The sequence below is a fragment of the Lithobates pipiens genome, unplaced genomic scaffold (genome assembly GCF_037356315.1).
Source record: "Lithobates pipiens isolate NorthernLeopardFrog02 unplaced genomic scaffold, aLitPip1_a1.2 Scaffold_28, whole genome shotgun sequence".
Taxonomy (NCBI): Eukaryota; Metazoa; Chordata; class Amphibia; order Anura; family Ranidae; genus Lithobates; species Lithobates pipiens.
In genome coordinates this window covers 208,822,447-208,843,399 of record NW_027507789.1, presented here as the reverse complement: position 1 = coordinate 208,843,399, position 20,953 = coordinate 208,822,447, and the positions used below count along the sequence as shown (strand labels likewise).

Here is a 20,953-nt window from a genome sequence, read left to right as displayed (position 1 = left end):
CATGGGAAAATGCTCTTTCTTTGAAAAGAGGACGGGCGAGGTAGGAATACAGAGGGGCGCGTGGCTTAGCGCGGCCTTGGCATGCGGCAACGTCCAGCTCCTGAGTACATTTTAAAAGCTGCATTTTGCTCACTGCAGCTGTCGGAGGGACACAAGCAAAAATGGGCCATGTAAATGGTGACACGGCATTCCCCTTGGCAGATTTACTAAAGCACAAGGCTGAGCACTAATAGTGGTGGCCGTTGCCGGACTATTTGCTCAAGCAGTGGGTGCAATTTCTTCTGTTAGTACCTCTGCATTTGTGCATCGGGCTATGGTCAGAAGGGGAGGTAAAAACACTCCAAAAAAGGGCTCAAAAGGGACTCCCTCAAGCTCAAAAAAGCCTAAACTCATCTCTACAATGGCATCCTCCCCTGAGAGGTCTGAGGTGGCTAGTCAGAGTGAGCCATCAGGGCCGTCAAGTGTTGCAACTGTTTCCAACACTGCAGCCCCTGTGTATATTACTGAAGAGGTTTTTTCTTCAGCCATGTTAAAGTGGGGTGCCCCTAAAAAAAAAAAAAAAAAAAAATTTAAAGTCAGCAGCTACAAATACTGCAGCTGCTGACTTTTAATAATCGGACACTTACCTGTCCCAGGGTCCAGCGATGAGGGGGAACGAAGCCCCCCCCCTCTTTTCCCGCTCCGCTTGCGGCACTGTCATTCGTACTGTGGGCACCCACTGCGCATGTGCGAGCGGCGCAGAGTGCCGTGATAAGCCGCACAGTCACCTGGGACACGTGCGCGGCGCGAGGGGAAGTGATGTCACCAGCCCTGGCAAGGAAGAAGGCAGACTACGAGGGACCCCCTAGCAACAGGTATTTAGAGGTGAGTAAAACAATTATTTTTTTCCAATTCTTTTTTATTTTATTTTTAAGAATTTTAAACAATTTTTTTTTATTTTTTGGTGGCAACGCCACTTTAAGTTTGGAGGAAAGGTTAGCGGCTTTAAAGCGGAGCTCCACCCTAAAGTGGAACTTCCGCTCATCGGAACCCCCCCCCCCCCCCCCTCCAGTGCCACAATTGGCACCTTTTTCAGGGGGGAGGGGGGTGCAGATACCTGTATAATACAGGTATTTGCACCCACTTCCGGGCATAGATAACTGCAGAATCTGCGGGTATTTACGCCACTTCCTGTCCTTACCCCGCTGTCTGCTGGGAAACACATGGGTACCAGAGACAGCAGGGACCATCTGTATTGCGCAGCACGACATGCGCAGTAGGGGACTGGGAAGTGAAGCCGCGAGGCTTCATTTCCTGATTCCCTTACCGAAGATGGCGGCGGCAGCACCCGAGAGCCGAGCGACAGATCGGCTTCGGGTGCCAACATCACGGGCACGCTGGAAAGGTAAGTGTCCATATTTTAAAAGTCAGCAGCTGCAGTATTTGTAGCTGCTGACTTTTAAAAGAAAAAAAAACGGCAGAACTCCTGCTTTAATCGCATCCCAGTGTGGGCAAAATGCGACGGGTCACCTTTCATTACACAGGACCCTCAAACTGAGGAACTGGGGGTGGAGAAGATGCATTTTCCCCATTGGACCATGAAGAGGCTGATGACTCCTCTTCTGAGGGGTCAAATGCGGAAGGATCAGATTTTCGATTATCCCCGATTATATTCCGGACAATATGCTGGAAATGGGGGATCCCAGACGTAGATCTGTTTGCGTCCAGGTTCAACAAAAAGATCGACAACTTTGTGTCAAGAACAAATGATCCGCTAGCTTGCGGAACAGATGCCTTGGTGTTCCCGTGGAATCAGTTTTCACTGATTTTATGCAATTCCTCCTATTCTGCTGCTTCCACGACTTCTTTGCAGAATCAATCAGGAAGGGAAGTCAGTGATTCTTGTGGCCCAGAAGATCTTGGTATGCAGAGATAAGGATGGCGGTAGGGGACTCATGGACCCTACCACCACGTCCAGATCTGCTATCGCAAGTTCCAGTATTCCATCCTACCTTACAAACACTAAATTTAACAGTTTAGCTATTGACGCCCACATTCTGAAGAAGCGTGGGCTGTCAGCTTCAGTGGTTTCTACCTTGATTAATGCAAGGAAGCTGGCCTCCAGAATCCTATATTATAGAGTCTGGAAAGCATATGTCTTCTGGTGTGAATCCAGGGGTTGGCACCCCAGGAAGTATGTCATAGGTAGAATCCTTGACTTTCTGCAGATGGGGTTAGAAATTAAGCTGGCCTTGAGTACTATCAGAGGCCAGGTCCTCGGCCTTGTCAGTATTATTTCAATGACCACTTGCTTTGCATTCTTTGGTTCGTAGCTTTATTCAGGGGGTAATGCAGCCTTTTGAGCCAATACGGCATATTTCCTTGGTCCTTTTGGCAAGGAAACTCGTTTTTCTGATAGATACCCTTCTAGCAGAAGTTATGGCTATTAGAGTTGACCACTCTTTCTTGTAAAGAGCCGTATTTAATTATTCACAAGGATAAGGTAGTATTGCTTCCTCATCCTAACTTTCTACTGAAGGTAGTGTCAGGTTTTCATCTAAACCAGGATGTTGTTCTGCCTTAATTTTTTTCCAGAACCCGGTTCTACGGAAGAGAAGTCACTACATTCTCTGGATGTGGTGGGAGCAGTCAAAGTCTACTTGAAGGCGACTGCTCAGATTAAAAAAACTGATGTTTTTGTTTGTTGCCCGAAGGTCCTAAAAGAGGACAGGCAGCATCGAAATCTACTATTTCTAAATGAATTTGGCAAGTAATTTCTCAAGCTTATAATTTGAAGAGGAAGATTCCACCCTCTCAAATCAAAGCGCACTCCACTAGGGCTGTTAGTGTTTTGTGGACACTGCATCACCAGGCTTTCATGGCCCAAATCTGCAAGGCTGCAACTTGGTCTTCAGTCCATACATTTACCAGATTCTATCAGGTGGATGTAAGGAGGTATGAGGATATCGCCTTTGGGCGTAGTGTGCTGCAGGCAGCAGTATAAGTCCTCTAGCCTCATGGTGCCCTACTTTTGTTGTGTCTCCCTTCCCTCAGTTGTTATAGCTGTGGGACATCCCACATAGTAACTACTATGGCTCTGTGTCCTGTGATGTATGATAAAGAAAATAGGATTTTTAGAACAGCTTACCTGTAAAATCCTTTTCTTGGAGTCCATCACGGGACACAGAGGTCCCCCCCCCCTCTAATACACGTATATATTGCTTTGCTACAAAAATGGAGGTACTCCCAGTAGTGGGAAGGGTTATATAGGGAGTGGAATTCCTGTCTTAGGGCGTGCCAGTGTCCAGCCCCTGAAAGTGGCCTATAACCCACATAGTAACTACGAAGGCTCTGTGTCCCCTGATGTACTCCAAGAAAAGGATTTTACAGGTAAGCTGTTATAGAAATCCTATTTTCTACCACCAGACCTCCCCTGTAACTCTAAACTGGTATCCTTTTAAAGCAGTGGTCCCCAACCTTTTTGGTACCGGTGGACCGGCTGTGTTGATGAAAATTGTGCCAAGGACCGGGGGGGGGGGGAGTCACAATTTTTCACAGGCAATGGCTGGTGTTAGTGATTCAATCATCACGCCACCATGCTTGATATGGTGTCGGGGTGATTGAAGCGCATTATTTCTATTATTACATTGCAGTAATAAATTAAATAGTTCAACTCGCCATACTGTAGAACCAGTGGGAGCCCTGAGTGTGTCACTTGCCACTGTCGCCCGGTACTAGATGTGCATAGTCACTTGCCACGCTGCCTGTCGCCAGATGCGGAATGTCACTTGACACATCACCTGCCACACTGCCTGCCACAAGATGTGGATTGCCACCTACCGCTTTGCCTGTCACCAGATGTGGAGTGAGTGGAGCGCCCCTTGTGGTATGTCAGGCAGACAGCTGAGGGGGTGAACTACAAGTCCCAGCACACCTCACCTGTACTCCACACACAGCTCACCTGTCACCGATGATGTCACATCTCTGTGGGATCGCACCTCTGGATGTTGCAGGGTGTCTCTCTCCTCATGCTGCAGCTGGTCTCATCTGGCAGAGATAGGGTCCGGGACTCCTTCAGCTGTCAGTCTCTGGCTCCACCCTTCTGCCATTCCCGATTAGCTGTCCAGAGGGGCAGGCAATCTGCGCAAGGTAACAAGGAATCAAAGTTTTCACACACCGAGGAGCCGCAGGAGAGCGGCCATGCGGGGCAGGCAGTATGAGATGATGTCATCTCTCTGCTCCCTGCTGCACTTCCAACACTGAGACAGAGTACTGGCTTTGACGGCAGAAGAGCGGTGATGTAGAGGGGGCGGAGAGCGATGATATAATCTCTGCTTGCCCGCCCGCTCGCTTCTTCCATCCACCCAGCGCTCTCGTGCCGGTAGCCCAGCATGTCTCTTGCAGCCGCCGGCACCCGCGGCCCACCTGCAGAAGGGCCACGGCCCGGTAGTGGGCCGGGGATCGGGGGTTGATGACCCCTACTGTAAAGGCTTTTAAAACATTGCCTATGGAGATTTTTGGCCGTATTGTGGCCCCGTTCCACAGGTGTAAACAATTTTTTAAAGTGTGACATGTTGGGTTTCTATTTACTCAGTGACGTTATCTTTTTATATTGTCCCCAAAATGTGGGTATTGTGTGCGCTAAAATTAATTTAATGTATGTATTTAAAAAAAAATTACATTTGAAAAACCACGTTACCTAAAAGTTCGCAACACCCACTGTTCTCTAGGGCCCCTGCTAAGGGTGTGTGTGTGTGTGTGTGTGTGTGTGTGTGTGTGTGTGTGTGTGTGTGTATGTATGTATTTTTTATATTTTACAAACAAAATCATTTTTTACACGTAAGAAAAATTAAACAATTGGCCTGTGTAAGCCAGCTGCTTGTCTTCTCCCTGGGGTGGTCATCGTCATTTGAACTTGAAAGTGGTAAAAAGGATAGCTGCTTCCTTAAAAAAAAAAAAAAAAAATGAATTCGGTAGATTTCATTTTTTTTTTTTTTTTTTTATATATATTAGTACTGTATCTTCAGTAAGTTTTTGCTGTGCCTAGTTTTAGTTTTGTAATTATACATTTTTCAGTATGGCTTTGCAATGATTTATAGCTGTTCTGTGCACTACTTTCCATTTCCACACGTGTTTGTTTTCCTTTGTAGGAAGTCTCAGTGAGGCGTGTGCAGTGAGCTCCATCCTCTCGTATAGCTCTGGTGCTTCCAATGGCTGTGACTTTTATACCTCCTTCCCCACCACGCCGTCTCCTCCTCTGCAAAATGCCCCCTTGTCTGCCCATTCCGACGCTGGCCTCGAGGATTCTGACACCACCCACTTCCTGTTTGGTGACCCCACCCCCCGAAAGAGAAAGGTGGGGCTTTTTTTTTTTTTTTATTTTTTTTTTTTTTTAAGACCCCTTTGCTGTGGTTGTTGTTGGTTAGATGCAACTTAGGCTCCTTTATGTGTTTTAAACAGAATTCCGGACGTCTAATGTTCCGCTGCCTGTGGAAAAATTGTGGGAAAGTTCTCAGCACATCTACGGCCATCCAGAAGCACATCCGGGCGGTACACTTGGGGTGAGTTATGAGCGCCTGCTCTCGGCCTGACCTGGCGGTGTTGTGTAGTGTCATATTTTTTTTTTTTTTTGCTGCGACACGTTGTTGTTTGTCTCCTGCAGGCGCTGCGGAGAGCAGGGACACAACGATGGCGAGGAGGACTTTTACTACACAGAAATGGATGTTAATGTGGACACACTGACAGATGGCCTGTCCAGCTTGACTCCCACGTCGCCCACCACCACCGGCCCCCCACCCTTCCTCTGTCCAGGGTCTCTTGGAGCAGCCAACAGCACAGAGCTGCCCCTAATCTCCCCGCTCAGCCTATCAGCACCTAGCACACTGTGCCATGTGCACACTGACCATGCATACCAGGTGAGTTTATATTTTAAATTACTAATATTATTTTTGTACTCCTTTTTTATATATTTTTTATTTAGGTCCAACACGGAGATCCCCTGGACTCCAATGGCAGGACTTTTTTTTTTATTATTTATTTATTTATTTTTATTTTTATTTTTTATAATTGCTCTAGTTTGTCTCTGTCCCTTAAGGCTATATAACCAAGGTGTCAATCTCTAACAGCTGACGTCGCCAAGTATTCCTTTATTCTGCATTACAGAAAACACTATCCATGTGGGTGATGCCATCATTGAATGGGCTGGAAAGTCTGGCATTGGCTTACCATGGCGCCTCTGAAAGATACAAAGAAATGCCTTGTAATTTTCCATTTGGCAAGGCTTTGCCTTGAAGTCAGGGACATGCCACAGTAACAAAATTTTAAACTTAATCAGTAAAAGGAAAAGAGATTTTCTGATTTAATACACCTTAAAGTGTTACTAAACCCAGGACCCTGCTTTCACTATATCTGGTCTCCTGCAGTACACGGAACATGGAAATGCAATAGTTTTAGTAAATATAAACGGCTAAATGCCTTTTCTGATCAGCAGTATATAGCAGTCTTGGCACTTTCTATTAGTATCTGTTTAAAGTTTGTAGGAGGAGTTTTCATTCTCCTCCGACTGTCCTATGAGGCTGCAGGATCCCTGACCTTTTGCCTGGACAGTGCTGATTGGCCCTCTGCCGATCACATGCGCCCTCCCAAGAAAAAAATACTCTTTAGCATTACACACCAAACTGAGCATGTGAAAAGTGGTGACTCCAAAGGCTCTGTCTTATCAGGAGATGGATTGGGGACTGTGGAAGAAGGGGAGGATCAGAGAAGACAGGATCACACAGCCTTTTTACACAATGCGGAGGATTAACCCCTTAGGCTCCACAGTGAGTATAATAAGCATGCTTTACTGCGTATGCAGACTGATTTTTACTGTTGTGGGTTTAGTAACACTTTAATGCACATTCAAGTGTGCACTAAAAAAAATAAAAATAAATCTTGTGTATATCTGAGCAGAATTAAAGGAGAAGTATAGCCAAATATGTTTTGGTTGTACTTCTATGGATCACAGGAGTGCAGTTTATTCTGCACTCCTGTGACCTGCTTTCAGCCAACAGCAGGCTCACCGAGCCGGTCCACCTGGAGGGATGGATGGGGGGAGATATATATATTTATTTATACAGTGGGGCAAAAAAGTATTTAGTCAGCCACCAATTGTGCAAGTTCTCCCACTTAAAAAGATGAGAGAGGCCTGTAATTGTCATCATAGGTGTACCTCAACTATGAGAGACAAAATGTGGAAACAAATCCAGACAATCACATTGATTTTTGAAAGAATTTATTTGCAAATTATGGTGGAAAATAAGTATTTGGTCAATATCAAAAGTTCATCTCAATACTTTGTTATATCCTTTGTTGGCAATGACGGAGGTCAAACGTTTTCTGTAAGTCTTCACAAGGTTGTCACACACTGTTGCTGGTATGTTGGCCTCCATGTCCTCCATGCAGATCTCCTCTAGAGCACTGATGTTTTTGGGACTGTCGCTGGACAACACGGACTTTCAACTCCCTCCAAAGTTTTTCTATGGGGTTGAGCTCTGGAGACTGGCTAGGCCACTCCAGGACCTTGAAATGCTTCTTATGAAGCCACTCCTTTGTTGCCCGGGTGGTGTGTTTGGGATCATTATGCTGAAAGACCCAGCCACGTTTCATCTTCAATGGTGATAGGAGGAGGTTTGCACTCAAAATCTCCCAATACATGGCCCCATTCATTCTTTCATGTATACGGATCATGATGTTGCCACCCCCATGCTTCACAGTAGGTATGGTGTTCTTTGGTTGCAACTCGACATTCTGTCTCCTCCAAACACTGTGCGTTGTGTTTCTACCAAACAGTTCTACTTTGGTTTCATCTGACCATATGACATTCTCCCAATTCTCTTCTGGATCATCCAAATGCTCTCTAACAAACCTCAGATGGGTCCGGACATGTACTGGCTTAAGCAGGGGGACACGTCTGGCACTGCAGGAACTGAGCCCCTGGTGTGTTACTGATGGTAGCCTTTGTTACGTTGCTCCCAGCTCTCTGCAAATCATTCACTAGGTCCCCCCGTGTGGTTCTGGGATTTTTGCTCACCGTTCTTGTGATCATTTTGATCCCACGGGGGTGAGATCTTACGTGGAGCCCCAGATCGAGGGAGATTATCAGTGGTCTTGTATGTCTTCCATTTTCTAATTATTGCTCCCACAGTGGATTTCTTCACACCAAGCTGCTTGCCTATTGCAGATTCAGTCTTCCCAGCCTGGTGCAGGTCTACAATTTTGTTTCTGGTGTCCTTTGACAGCTCTTTAGTCTTCACCATAGTGGAGTTTGGAGGGTGACTGTTTGAGGTTGTGGACAGGTGTCTTTTATACTGATAACAAATTCAAACAGGTGCCATTAATACAGGTAATGAGTGGAGGAGAGAGGAGCCTCTGAAAGAAGAGGATACAGGTCTGCGAGAGCCAGAAATCTTGCTTGTTTGTAGGTGACCAAATACTTATTTTCCACCATCATTTGCAAATAAATCCTTTAAAAAATCAGACAATGTGATCCTCTGGATTTGTTTCCACATTTTGTCTCTCATAGTTGAGGTACACCTATGATGACAATTACAGGCCTCTCTCATCTTTTTTAAGTGGGAAAACTTGCACAATTGGTGGCTGACTAAATACCTTTTTGCCCCACTGTAGAATATATATATATATATATATATATATATATATTAAAATATCATTATAATATATTTTTTTTTTTTTTCACTTGAAGTGAGTGGATAAAGCATTGCCTGTCCAGTTCTCCCCGGCTGCCAAACGCCTCTTTATCCCTATAAAAAAAGGGGGAGGTGTTCCAGTAGTCCAGTTTGGAACTGGACTACTGGAGGCACTGTGGTGTCAGCTCATTACAGGAGGTTGGGGTCTCAAGGAATATCTGACAGATCAGCAGGTCTTTTATTTTTATTTTTTTCCTTGTATTTGCAGGGCCCTAAGAGGGATAAAACATATTTATTGCAGAGATGTACTGAATATTTGCCAAGGCATACACATTAAAGGGCTGTAGAGCCTATTCGCACTAAATATTAAAAGTAATCGTTTTCCTTTTGCTGCTAGTAATGTCTTCTAGCTTTATAAAGCAAGGCAAGACTGGTATGCGACTCATACACCTTAGTTGGAGTTAAATTGAAAGTTTTTTTTGTTCACTTTAATACTTATGTGTGTGATTTCTTTCTTTGTCCGCTTTAGTTCCTTCTGTGTTTGTCTTGGCCGCTCTCCCGGTCACGGTTATACCTGTCAATTCACAAGTTGTACTTCTCCCTTAAAACCTAAAGTGATTTGTAATTTTTTTTTTTTTTTTTAAACAAGTCATACTTACCTGCCCTGTGCAATGGTTTTGAGCAGAAGAGCCTTGATCCTCCTATTTTGGGGTCCCCCCTCTGGCTGAGTGCCCCTATTGCAAGTTGTTTGCTATGGGGGGTACTCATGCAGACTCTCTTCCCAACAGCGCTCTGTTACCCACCCCATTCCCCCACCTGTACACTGGGTGTAAATGACAGTAGGAAGAGCCAATGGCTCTCGCTTCTGTGTCAGAGCCAGTGAGGAGAGAGACAGAGGGCAGCAATCTTGCTCTTGTGCACAGTGCTGGATCGATATCCAGCTCAGGTAATAAGGGGGGGGGGTGACTTTTGACTTTAAAACCACTTTAGGGATTTTGTATCTCAGAGAACTACAGCCTGTCTTTAGAAAGTTCTTTCAGAGTTGGTTATCTTTTGTATTTCGGGGAGGTATGTGGCCTGAAGACAATTTTATAAAGTGACCGGGTGATCCCGGGAGCCGCACATCAAGTCGAAACCCTCAGTGTGATGTTGAATGGCAGTCTCAGCCTGGACACCTGCAAGGGCAGCCCATGCACCCATGTTTTGCTTGCACCCCCATCCTTGAGTAAGCTGCAGGTGCAGAGCAAAACATGTTGGGAGCGTGGCCTGGCGGGGGTCCAGGCTGAGACTGCCATTCAGCATCACACTGAGGGTCTTGACTTGATGTGCGGCACCCGGACACCCAGTCACTTTCTACTATTGTCTGGAGCATAAATGAGCTCCCATCTTGGAGGGCACAAGACTTTACTTCTATACAACCTGAGCAACACACACACACACACACACACACACACACACACACACACACACACACACACACACACACACACACACACACGGTTCACACTGAAGACAATTCTGGTATTATTGTGTTTTGAATTTTCCTTTAAACTTTGTCGGCAGGCTCCCTCTCCCATTAATGTTTCTGTGACACCCAAGATGAGCCTATCCTGGCAGCCGCCTCCACTTCTCATCAAGGCACCTCCAGTAAGTGCTGTATTTTTCCCACTGTAAAAAATAAAAACATTGTTTTTTAATGGTAGCCACTAAAGCATAGCTGCTAGGTGGTCAGGAGTTACTGCTACTATAAGACCTTTTTGTTTGTGCTTTTAGGAAAAATGGACAGATAAAAATATGGCTTCCATGCTGGCCATACGCATTTTATACTGAGTCTCTAACTCAGGACAAATATGCAACCAGTAACCACTGATCTGTGTACTTGTTTTCAACCAGCAGCTATGAAAGCTAGTTAAGCCCGCCATAGACTGTTCTGATCTTGGCTGGCTCAGCAGAGACCAGTTGAGATTCAAACCATGTATGGAAAAGCTGAATGTACCCATGTCGATGGATCGATCAACTTTGGGTACAACCAGCATGTCAGGTTTTTCATGGGATTATTGCCAGCGGCTATAGCTACTAGCATTAATCACTATGTGCCGGGAGAACAGAGCATAGTCCTCCAGCAGTGTAAAGTGTTTCAGGAGAGGAGAGTTGGATAGAGGAAGGAGCAGAGTATTTCAGGAGAGGAGCGGTATATAGAAGGAGCAGAGTCCCCCAGCAGAGGAGAGGTAGGTAGAGGAAGGAGCAGACTATTTCAGAAGAGGAGAGGAAGGGGCAGAGTCCTCCAGCAGTTCACAGTATTTCAGGAGTGGAGAGTTGGATGGAGGAAGGAGCAGAGTCCTACAGCAGTGCAGAATAGTTCAGGAGAGGAGAGCTATAGAGGAAGGAGCAGAATCCTCCAGCAGAGCAGGGTATTTCAGGAGAGGAGAGTTGGATAGAGGAAGGAGCAGAGTCATCCAGCAGTGCACACTATTTCAGGAGGTGAGAGTTAGATGGAGGAGGGGGCAGAGTCCTCCAGCAGTGCTGTGCTAAGGTGTTTGTACACTAACAGATTACAGGTAAGGAAAGGTAAATGTAGGTTCAATTGCTGATAATGTGCTGTGTATTGTTAGCCCCTGTCTTCCCAGTTAGCCCTTTTCCACTTGTACACCAATCGGCCATAACATTATGACCACCATCTTATATTGAGTAGATCACACTTTTCCCCCAAAAACGGCCCTAACCCTTTGAGGCCTGAACTCTGCTCGACCTCTGATGATATGCTGTGATATCTGCCTCTGCCGGCTTGTCGGTCTCTTGGTGCATCCTGGGGCCATCTCTCCCCAGCAAGTGACTCACGTGCAACCATCTATCCATATGTTGTAGAAGAAAACATGTATCATCAGACCAGGCCTCCTTCTTCTATTGCTCCGTGGTCCAGTTTCCGATGCTCACGTGTAGGTGCTTTGGCTGTGGACACGACTCGGCATTGGCACCCTGACGAGCCTGCAGCTACTCGGCCCCATACACAACAAACTGTGATGCCCTGTGTTCTGACACCTTTCTATCAGAACCAGCCTTCACCGTTTCAGCATGTTGAGTTGCAGTAGCTCTTCTATTGGATTGGACTACACGGGCCAGCCTTCGCTCTTCATGTCCCCGGTTGGCCAGTTTTCCTTCCTTGGACCACTATTGGTCGGTCCTGACCACTGCAGACCGGGAACATCCCACAAGAGGTGCAGTTGTGGAGTTGTTCTGACCCAGTCATCTAGCCATTAGAATTTCGCTCTCGTCAAGGTTCCTGAAATCTTACGCTTGCCCATTTTTTTATTTTATTTTTTCTGCTCTCAACACATCAACTTCAGGGACAAAATGTTCACTTGCTGCTTCGCTTGAATTGTAACAAAATAATCAATTTTATTCATTTTACCCGTTGGTGGTCATAATTGTATGGCTTTTTGGCATATATTTATGGTATACCTTATCACACAAATAACCACTTGCCGACCATGCTGCAGCAAAATGATGGCGACGCTCTGTTATTGCTGTGTCTTTCGGGCACAGCTGTTCGGTTCTGGGGGGGGGGGGGGTGGGGGCGCATTCACAGCGCCTCTTTAGACACAGCTGATCATGTGGTAATCAAAGCTGATCACAATGTAAACCCACTGACTGCTTATCGGCATTCCTTTCCTCATGCTGTCAAAGCGTGAGGAGAGGAGAGAGCCGGTAACTGGGTAGTTTGAAAGGGGTCATCTGAACTGATAATGGTGGGGCACCCTCAGTGTCGTGATTATCTGTGTAGCCTATTAGTGCCCATCAGTGCAGACTCATTAGTGCACATTAATGAAGGAGAAAAGTTGCCTATTTTTTGCTAAACAAACAAAAAAAAAAGTGGTGAATAAATACAGTGTGAAAAAAGATTATAAAAAATTTTGTTTGGGTACAGTGTTGCATGACCGTGCAATTGTCATTCAAAGTGTTACAGCGCTGAAATCTGAAAATTGGCCTGGGCAGGAAGGGGGTGAAAGTGCCCTGTAGGCAAGTGGTTAACAGACGTATCCCTTTATTTATTTATTTATTTTTTCTTTTCCAACCCGAACCTTATGTGGGGTACAGATTTGACATTATGGGCAGATCTTTTAGTGTTGGACACCAGGAGGACATGTTTTTTGCTGTTATGAATATTTCTGGGACACCCGTCTGACTGAAGTAGTAAGAATGTGAAACGAGTTTCAAAAAAAACAAACCTCACACATCTTCTGATCTCCCCCTGTAGGTCCGCCCAACACTGAGTATCGGAGAGAAGAGGCCGCAGATCCTGACCGCTACTCCCAATCCCAAGCAAGTGACCGGGACACGGTGAGCGTCACCCCTCTCCCATCTGTCTCCCTGTGGTGTGTGTTGCCGTGTGCCTGAGGGCTCGCTGGTCAGTGTTGTGGTGTCACCCATCGTGTTGATGTATCCGCTGATCTGTGAATCTTTCCCTGTCACGTGTCGGTCGTAGGGAATATGTGTTAGCTTAGCAGAGGCCAGCTTCTGACCTAGGGGCGACCCCTCTTCTTCCTCTTCCCCAGGAAGCCACGAGGGGAAGCCAAGAAGTGCCGCAAGGTATACGGAATGGAGCGCAAGGAGATGTGGTGCACCGCCTGCCGCTGGAAGAAGGCCTGCCAAAGGTTCATAGACTGATGAGTACAATCACTTCACCTCAACCCGCCCCCTAGGGGGCACCACCTGAGCTGCCTCAGCTCTGTTCCCAGCAAGAATCTGATTCAGGACACTTGTGATACAGCTGATATTTTTATAAATGGATTGTATTTTTTATTTTTTTTTCTCTCTCTCTGCGGTCTGGAGCTGGACACAGGAGACGGTCGTGCTCTATAAGAGCCTTCTTCAGGTAGCGCCCAGCTAAATTCCTGAGGTTCTGCTTGTGGACTGTTGGTGAGAAAGAAGAGGAATGAATTATTATTATTTTTTTTTTTTTTTTTTATCGTGAGACGTGTTGAAGGGGAGGGAGGGAATGACGGGGGAGGGAGGGGATGAGGCGTGTTTTTAAATTTTGTGTTTCTTCCCGTTTTTTGTAGGGCGGTGTTAAACTCTCGCTGCACTTTGCTTTGCACTTTGGGGATGCTCTGTGGACGGGGTGGGTGAGTGGGTTTTTGACTTGGAGGGGGGGTACATTTTAAAGAATACCTGTTGCTTGCATACAATGATGGAAACCATGATGTCACTCGAGATTTTGCTTGTGACATCACTAGCCTAGCTGACCATGTGACAGGTGTGCCATGGTGTGCACAAAGGGGGCTTATTCAGCAATGCAATGATCCATTGCAGCCAATCAGTGTTTGTGTTTTTTTTTTTTTTATCTGATTCGACTGTAAAACACTCAGAGCTGGCTGTTGAGTATTAGAGCACTGCTTTGCTGAATGCGCCTTAAAGGGTTCTAAGGACCCAAAACTGGATGCCGCTGGAATTCAATGTATTTTAACGTGTAAGCCACGAGGTATGTCTCCTGCAGAGTGTAGGCCAATCTCCACATCAAGGTATCAGAGCTGTTTGAATTTATGATTGAGGCTGGATTCACACTGATGCAAATTGGATGCGGCTTTTCCCACATTCAGTTTGCAGGAGAGTGTGACCAGCTCTCTATGGCACCGCTTCACACATCTCCGGGGAGCCTGCGGGGGGCTTCAGAAAAGGGTCCTGTATGTCTTTTTGTCTCTGTTTCGGTCCACAGGGACGCTCCTGGGCCCCCCTGCTGTGACCCGCGGCTGCATCAGTGTGAATCCAGCCTAAAGTATGTGACAAGCCAGCCGTTTTGTTAAATAATTTTTGGATGGAGTGATGGAACTCCTGTCAGGTTATCATTGGTGTCTGAGTCTCCTGTTAGGTAGACTCGCCCTTTTTGTCCTGGTAACCATTGGAGGGGAGATTACCTAAAACTGAAGCACTCAGAATTTGGAGCAGCTGTGGAGAGTAACCAATTAGCTTCTAACTTCAGCTTGTTAAATTAAGCTATGACAAAAAAAAAAACCTGGAAGCTGATTGGTTAGTATGCACAGCTGCAGTAGTCTTAGCCCCTGTACACACGGTCGGAGATTCTGCCAACCAAATCCGTCGGATTTTGTCCGACGGATTGTGTCCGAAACTGTTGCATACACACGGTCGGACTAAGTTGTCGAAAAATCCGATCTTTCGGAACATGATGACGTAATTTCGTTACGATGGGACTACATTCAGGCTAGTAGCCAATAGCTTTGATGTAGAAATTTGATCTGAGCATGCGTGGCACTTGGTCCGATCAAAATTCGCTACACATGATCGGAGTATGTCCTATCGGACCAGTTGGTCGGGAAATATTTCCAACATGTTGGAAAATTGGGTCCGACTGAATCAGTCCGATGCATACCACACACACAGTCTGATTATCCAACGACACGGTCCGATAGGACACATTCCGACGGATTCTCCGACCGTGTGTACAAGGGCTTAGTAATTTGCCCTATAGTCCCTGTACAGAAATAAATGTGAAATAATTATTGGGAAGAGGAATAGAGGGGAAAGCTTACAATGGGGGATGACTATTCTGGTGACACCTGTCAAAGAATAGTTCGCTTCTCCTTTGAGAGATCTTCTTTTACTTTATGCTGAGTCTCTGTGTCCCATGTGGGAGCTTCCCCCTCACTTCCTATCCCAGACAGCAAAAACCAATAACCTGACAGGGCTTCACACACACTTTAAAGGGCTTTGGCTTTAAATACACTCTCTAAAGCAACCATCCTCAACCTCCCGGAATTTGCTCAGGGCTCCTTGACCTGTACCTGATTGACCTGCAACTGATGGTACCTGCATAATTCTGGGTCCAAAGCGGAGCCAGTAGCATGACACCAATGATCTTTTTAGCTGTCTGTAAGAGTGCGTTCTTCCCGCTGATCCCTGATGATATTTTAGAAAGGGTTCCCTGGGACCTGTCCTCTGTGGTAAAAAGTTTTAGAGGCTGCTCCTAAAGGATGCCAGGCAAGGAGAAATAATGTCAAGCAGCTTACTGTGCAAAAGCTTGTTTTGAAGCTCTTTTTCTGTATAAAGGCAGTAGGGTGGCTGGGGATTGGTGATTCCACCGACTGAGGTAGCTGATTGGGTTGATTCAGTGATGTCACTGGTTTCGAGGGAGCTAGGGCTGACTCTGTGATGCCACTGGCTTTGAGGGAGTGGGCAGGCCTGATCCTATGATGTCACTGGGTCTGAGGTAGTCGATGGGCCTGGACAGGTAATTTGATTGATACCGCTGGCTGTGAGTTTTCCTGATGGACTGTTAGCACCGGTTATATCTGTTGGTTGTGCAAGATGGCTGCCCTACTGTGTATTTTACCCCCCACTTTTCTAGCCCTAATCTCTTATTTTTTTTCTAGGGTGGCATGCAAGTCAGTCCAAAAGGAAAGCTGGCACAGTGGCATATATCAGCAGTATGATCAGGTTTTTATTTTTTCAGAGTGATAACAGCCACAACTGGTCAACATGTTTCGGCCATCCTGCACTTATTTATGACATGCATGCAATCCATAGTTAGCCTAGGTTCACACTTGGGCGGGCCGGGAACCTTTTCAAAATTGCACATGTTCCTAACCTGCAGGCAATCGCTACTTGCAAAATTGCATGCGTTCCCGACCCGCGGGCAATCGCTACTTGCAAAATTGCACACCTTCCCAGACCCGCGGTCAATCGCAACTCGCAAAATCGCACATGCTCCTGACCTGCAGGCAAAATGCAACCTTTTTTTTAGCAGACGCACGTGGGTGCCATTCATTCTTAACGGTATCCTCCGCATCAGTAAGACGCCTGCGTTTGACCGTGCAATTCCATTGGGCGAAAATTTGAAAAAAAACGTTCAGCACTTTTTCCCTCACTTTTTCATTCTTAGGGCAGCCCATTGGTCTGCACTAACTGCAGAATGCAGCCCACATACGTGTGAACCTAGTTTTAGGGAACTGCGGGGGGGGGGGGGGGCGGCAAGTGAAATGGCGAGCCGGGCCACACCAAACGTTTTTTTTCTTTTTTTGGTCTCAGACACTTGGACCAGTGACGCTTTATGCTTGCTATTTCTAGGAAGGTGAAAGTACTCCGCTTCATGCCAGTTGGCACCAACCCACCACACTTAATCTAGCAGATTTTGATTATTTCTGTCAATATGAACCTGCTCAGTGTTTGTGCCCTCATATGATACCAGCAAACCTTTTCTGGCACCTATTACGGGGTAGAGAGTTGGCAATTGATAGCACGGTCCTCTCATGTTTTAGGAAGAAAATAGTAGTGTATTGGGTGAAGGGGAGGAGGGATTGTTTGCACAGGGTGGTGTAGAACAAGGCAGGAGATAGCCACAAGGTGTCTGCAGGCCAGACATCTGTCGCTGGTCTCTGTAACCCATCACCCTTGGAAAAGGCTGCAGAAAGAAGAGTCGGTAGACTGCAGGAACCCCCCTACACACAGTCATATGTGTTGAGTTGCTGTCTTTTACTAGTTGCCTTATCAGACCGGGCCCTTTGCAGTCTTAGCCCTTTCTCCGGCTCCGATGACATCATGAGACTTCATTCCCCAAGGGGGCCCTTTTATTTGTATGTTTGAAATATGCGCACGGCTCTGATTTCATTATTATTATTATTTTTTTTATTGTGCTTTATTGCACGTGGTTGCAAGTTGACGTGTTTTACATGCAGTTTGCTTGCATCTACTCCTTTTTCTTCTGCATTTTTCATTTCCCTTTCCATTTAGAGCTTTTAAATTTTTAAGTATTCTTGAACAATTTTTTTTTTTTTTTTGCCTTCCCTGGTTCCTTTCTCCCCTCAAAGACTTGCAGTAATGTCATTCCTGGGTCGCTATGTGCTTCTCTATACAATGGTGGTGGGAGGGGCCAGCAGGATGTTGTGTGTGTGTGTGTGTGTGTGTGTGTGTGTGTATATATAGCTTCATGAAAGCATTACAGCACCCTGGCTCAGTGCTTCTCTTAAGAGCCCTCAGCCTTGATGTAAGCAGTGGGGGCTGGCTTTTGGAGGGATTTATGCAAATATTAAAATGCCTTTCCTAGGCAAGCTGTATTTAGCATGCAAACTGCCCGAGGTAATGCCCACGTCATGCTGAGCCTCCGTGATTGAAGGAACTGAAATCCAATGAATGAAAGGGGTAGACCAGGGACAGGCTGGGTAGGAAAGGGCATGGACGATGCTGACCATCCTCCAGCCAAGACATGAGGCGGGTTCTATCTGACTTTTTCAGCTTCCAATGCACACTTGGTGAAGCTCGCAGTGTGCAGTGAATTTGGAGTAAGCCATTTCATTGTAGCCTGTACAACTTTGTAAGACTGAAGGAAGGCTGGAGTTCAGCTTTAGCTTTTTTTTTTCGTTGGGCCCTGAAAATGCATTTTCTAACTTTTTTTTAGAAAAAAATGCATGAAATTAAGTATAGCCACTGCTGAATAGGATCCAGATCAACAGAAAATTCCCAGTGAGTAGTACCTATAATTAGCCAGCAGGTGGCGCAGTGTGCTGAAATTAAAGCAGTTGGCTGTTTTCATCTGCATCAGATTGGGTGCCTCCTGCCAGCAAAGGAGCCTTTTCACTGATAGGTGGCTGGGATTGGGTCAGTATTATCCTCTCGGCATCAATGTGGATAAATTCTAGCGAAGCTAACCACAAGGGGCCTGTCGGACAGGAAATAAGGCCTCGTTTGCACAGGTATACTATAGCATAAGCCAATGCGAGGGCTGTGTTTGGCCACTTGTGCATCCCCACGCAGGCAGTTCTAGTCATGTTAATTGTGACGCAGCGGCTGCACGGGCTCGCCGTTTTGAGAGCCGTGCCGGTCCCAATTGGCATGAATGAGGCTGCCGGCACGGAACACCTGAAAACGCGGCCCTCTCATAGATTACACTATTGTATGCGGGTGTAAACAAGCCTATAATGTGCCCTCCACAGCAGCCATCAGGTTTTTTCCTTCTAGTTCCAAAAGAAGTGACAGTTGGAATCTTTCACTCACAGAGCCCTTCCTTTCTGCTGGATTTGCAGACTTATAACGGAGCGCAGTGTCACTTCCATTGCGTTCTCCAATCTTTGCACTATGCAAATGCACGTTTTTGATGCGTTGCACATATATTAAAGCACTTTAATGATTCGTATGAATTTGCACGCTTTTTTTTTAATTTTATTTCCCCTTGCATATATAAGCTAACCCATAAACAGGTAAGGAAACCTAGAATCTTGTGGTGTCTTCACCAAGATAATTTTATGTGCAACTCCAGCCAAAGCAATATTTTTTTAGATGTGGATTGAGTGGAGGAAGGACTAGAACTTTTGTTGGGTATTTATTTTTATTTTTTTTGCTTGTTGGGGAGGATTTCCAGGACAGGAAGTGAGGGAAATCAGCAGGAGCATAGCTGTCTAAAATTAACAGAGGCTGAAAACTACTCCAGGCAAATATTTACCCCCTCACTGACCCATTCTGACATCATTGCTGCAGAGTCCTCTTCTGGATCCTGAGAGGACCGCCATTGCTGGATAGCCAATAGGAAGTGTCCATATTATGCAGGCAATGATGTGGACACCTGAAGGAGGACATCCCGCCTCCTGTAAAGAGAAGAGTAGGAAGCATTTGAAATTAGAGCGTCATGTGACAGCGGATTAAGGTAAGTAAAAAGAGCACTTAATGTTTGTTTTTTTCTTTGGTGTAATGCCAGCATCAGTTGGAGGGGGGGCGGGGATCCCCCAGATCAACTTTTTTGACCCCTTTAACCCCTTGGAGCCGGTCCTTTTTAAGGGGTTTAATGTGATCGGCGGAAAGATCCCAATCACAAGGAGCGATCGGGGGCGCACGGGGCATGCGCTCTTGGCACAGCTGTATTTGCACTAATGCATGCAAATATGCGGCTGCTCGGCCCCAAGGCCCTCTCGCTGGGAGGCTGCATATTTCCATGCGGCCATCGACAAGAGCTTAAAAAGATACTGCTTCCAGCCCAAAGTGTTATAGTTGCAGGGCAGACCCCAGGGTCAATGTCACAAACAGCAAGACTTGCTGTCCTTTTCAGATGAGAATGTTTGCCTGAAAGCCCTGCATGGTTGATGGAGTTTCCCTGAATCCTGTTCTCTCGCTCTTTGGGGGCTCCTATTTGGCTCAGAATTGGCCTTTTAAATGTGAGATCAGACTGCCTTAGAAGAAATGGATGTTGCCGTTGTTTGATTTTGAAGGCCAGTTGTGTACACATGAGAAGACTTTTTTTTTATAATATCCATTTCCTATATACCTGTGCAGGTGGAACATGTCCAGGTCTGTTTTTAAAAGAAGGCTTCCAATCTCCCTATAGAAAATATGATTTTCTATGGATACATCCTTTATGATGCCGCCTTCTCCGCTCTCCAGGCGGGCTGATGACATCCTCTTCCTGAAATTCCATACGACAGAAGCATGCCGTCTATCCCGTGCCTTTTTGTAATGCTTCCCGAGGAACCAATAAGCAGCTCTGTATCCTTTTTATCCAGTGCAGTCTGCACAATTGGCGTTTTTTTTTTTTTTTTTATTTCCCACGTTGGGCATTGCTTATGGTTCATACTTGCTGCGTCAGAGAAGCTTGCACTCGAATGACCTTCTCGCTAATTTCGGGCCCTTTCACACTGCTCTGTAGCAAAATCACGATTATGTTTTGTTTTCATATGCGGTTCCTGATCCATTTCTGGTGTGGTTTTAGGTTGCCTGCACCTGTAAAAGAAAACAAATGGACATGTGACTCAAAAGCGCAAATTGTGTTTTTTACCGTGATTTTTGCCACGATTTCCATTCATTTTGCAATAGGAAGCTGTGGTTTTCAACACCACACCAAAGATGCAACAAAACGCACCGCACCCACAGTGCAGTGGTGTGTAACGTCCCATAGGATTTAAAGGGATACTTTAACTTTAACTTTCTTGCGTTTTTTTTTTTGTTTTTTTTTTTTCTTGCAGTGTAAAAATGCAGGCAAAAACGTATCCGTGTGAAAGGGGCCTTTATAAGCACTACAAGCAGAAAACAACCTCAGTATGTTTTGGGGTAGTAGGAGAGGACTGGATTAGCTTAGAGGAAAGCCACAGATGCATGAGTCTTGGTGTCATTGGACTTTTGTTGTCCTGTAGTAACGACAATCTGTGTAGCCGGTGGTCACGTGAACTTCCTGCCAGAGCAGCCTCAGTGAAATAACAGTTTGGAAACATAAAGACCCATTTCATATGGGCGACCTCTGTGAAGCGGGATTCGCTTGCTTGGGGGGGATAGGCCTGTGTTTGCTCCACTTTGTA

At 45.9% G+C, this 20,953-nt stretch overlaps 1 protein-coding gene across 5 annotated transcripts in view; it reads left to right on the top strand.

Moving 5' to 3' along the window:
• The window catches only part of SLC2A4RG (SLC2A4 regulator), an 88,646-nt gene that overhangs the window by 14,496 nt on the left and 53,197 nt on the right, over positions 1-20,953 (top strand). For 2 of the 5 annotated variants that reach the window (XM_077460408.1, XM_077460407.1), the window contains 7 exons: positions 5,130-5,335; positions 5,440-5,540; positions 5,642-5,894; positions 6,702-6,800; positions 10,230-10,313; positions 12,922-13,004; positions 13,220-13,980. In XM_077460408.1, the coding sequence (XP_077316534.1) occupies positions 5,130-5,335; positions 5,440-5,540; positions 5,642-5,894; positions 6,702-6,800; positions 10,230-10,313; positions 12,922-13,004; positions 13,220-13,331 (938 nt within the window). In that variant the 3' untranslated portion in view covers positions 13,332-13,980. Of the gene's footprint in view, positions 1-5,129; positions 5,336-5,439; positions 5,541-5,641; positions 5,895-6,701; positions 6,801-10,229; positions 10,314-12,921; positions 13,005-13,219; positions 13,981-20,953 lie in introns of those variants that run through there. The other 3 variants (XM_077460411.1, XM_077460410.1, XM_077460409.1) reach the window with 2 other exon arrangements.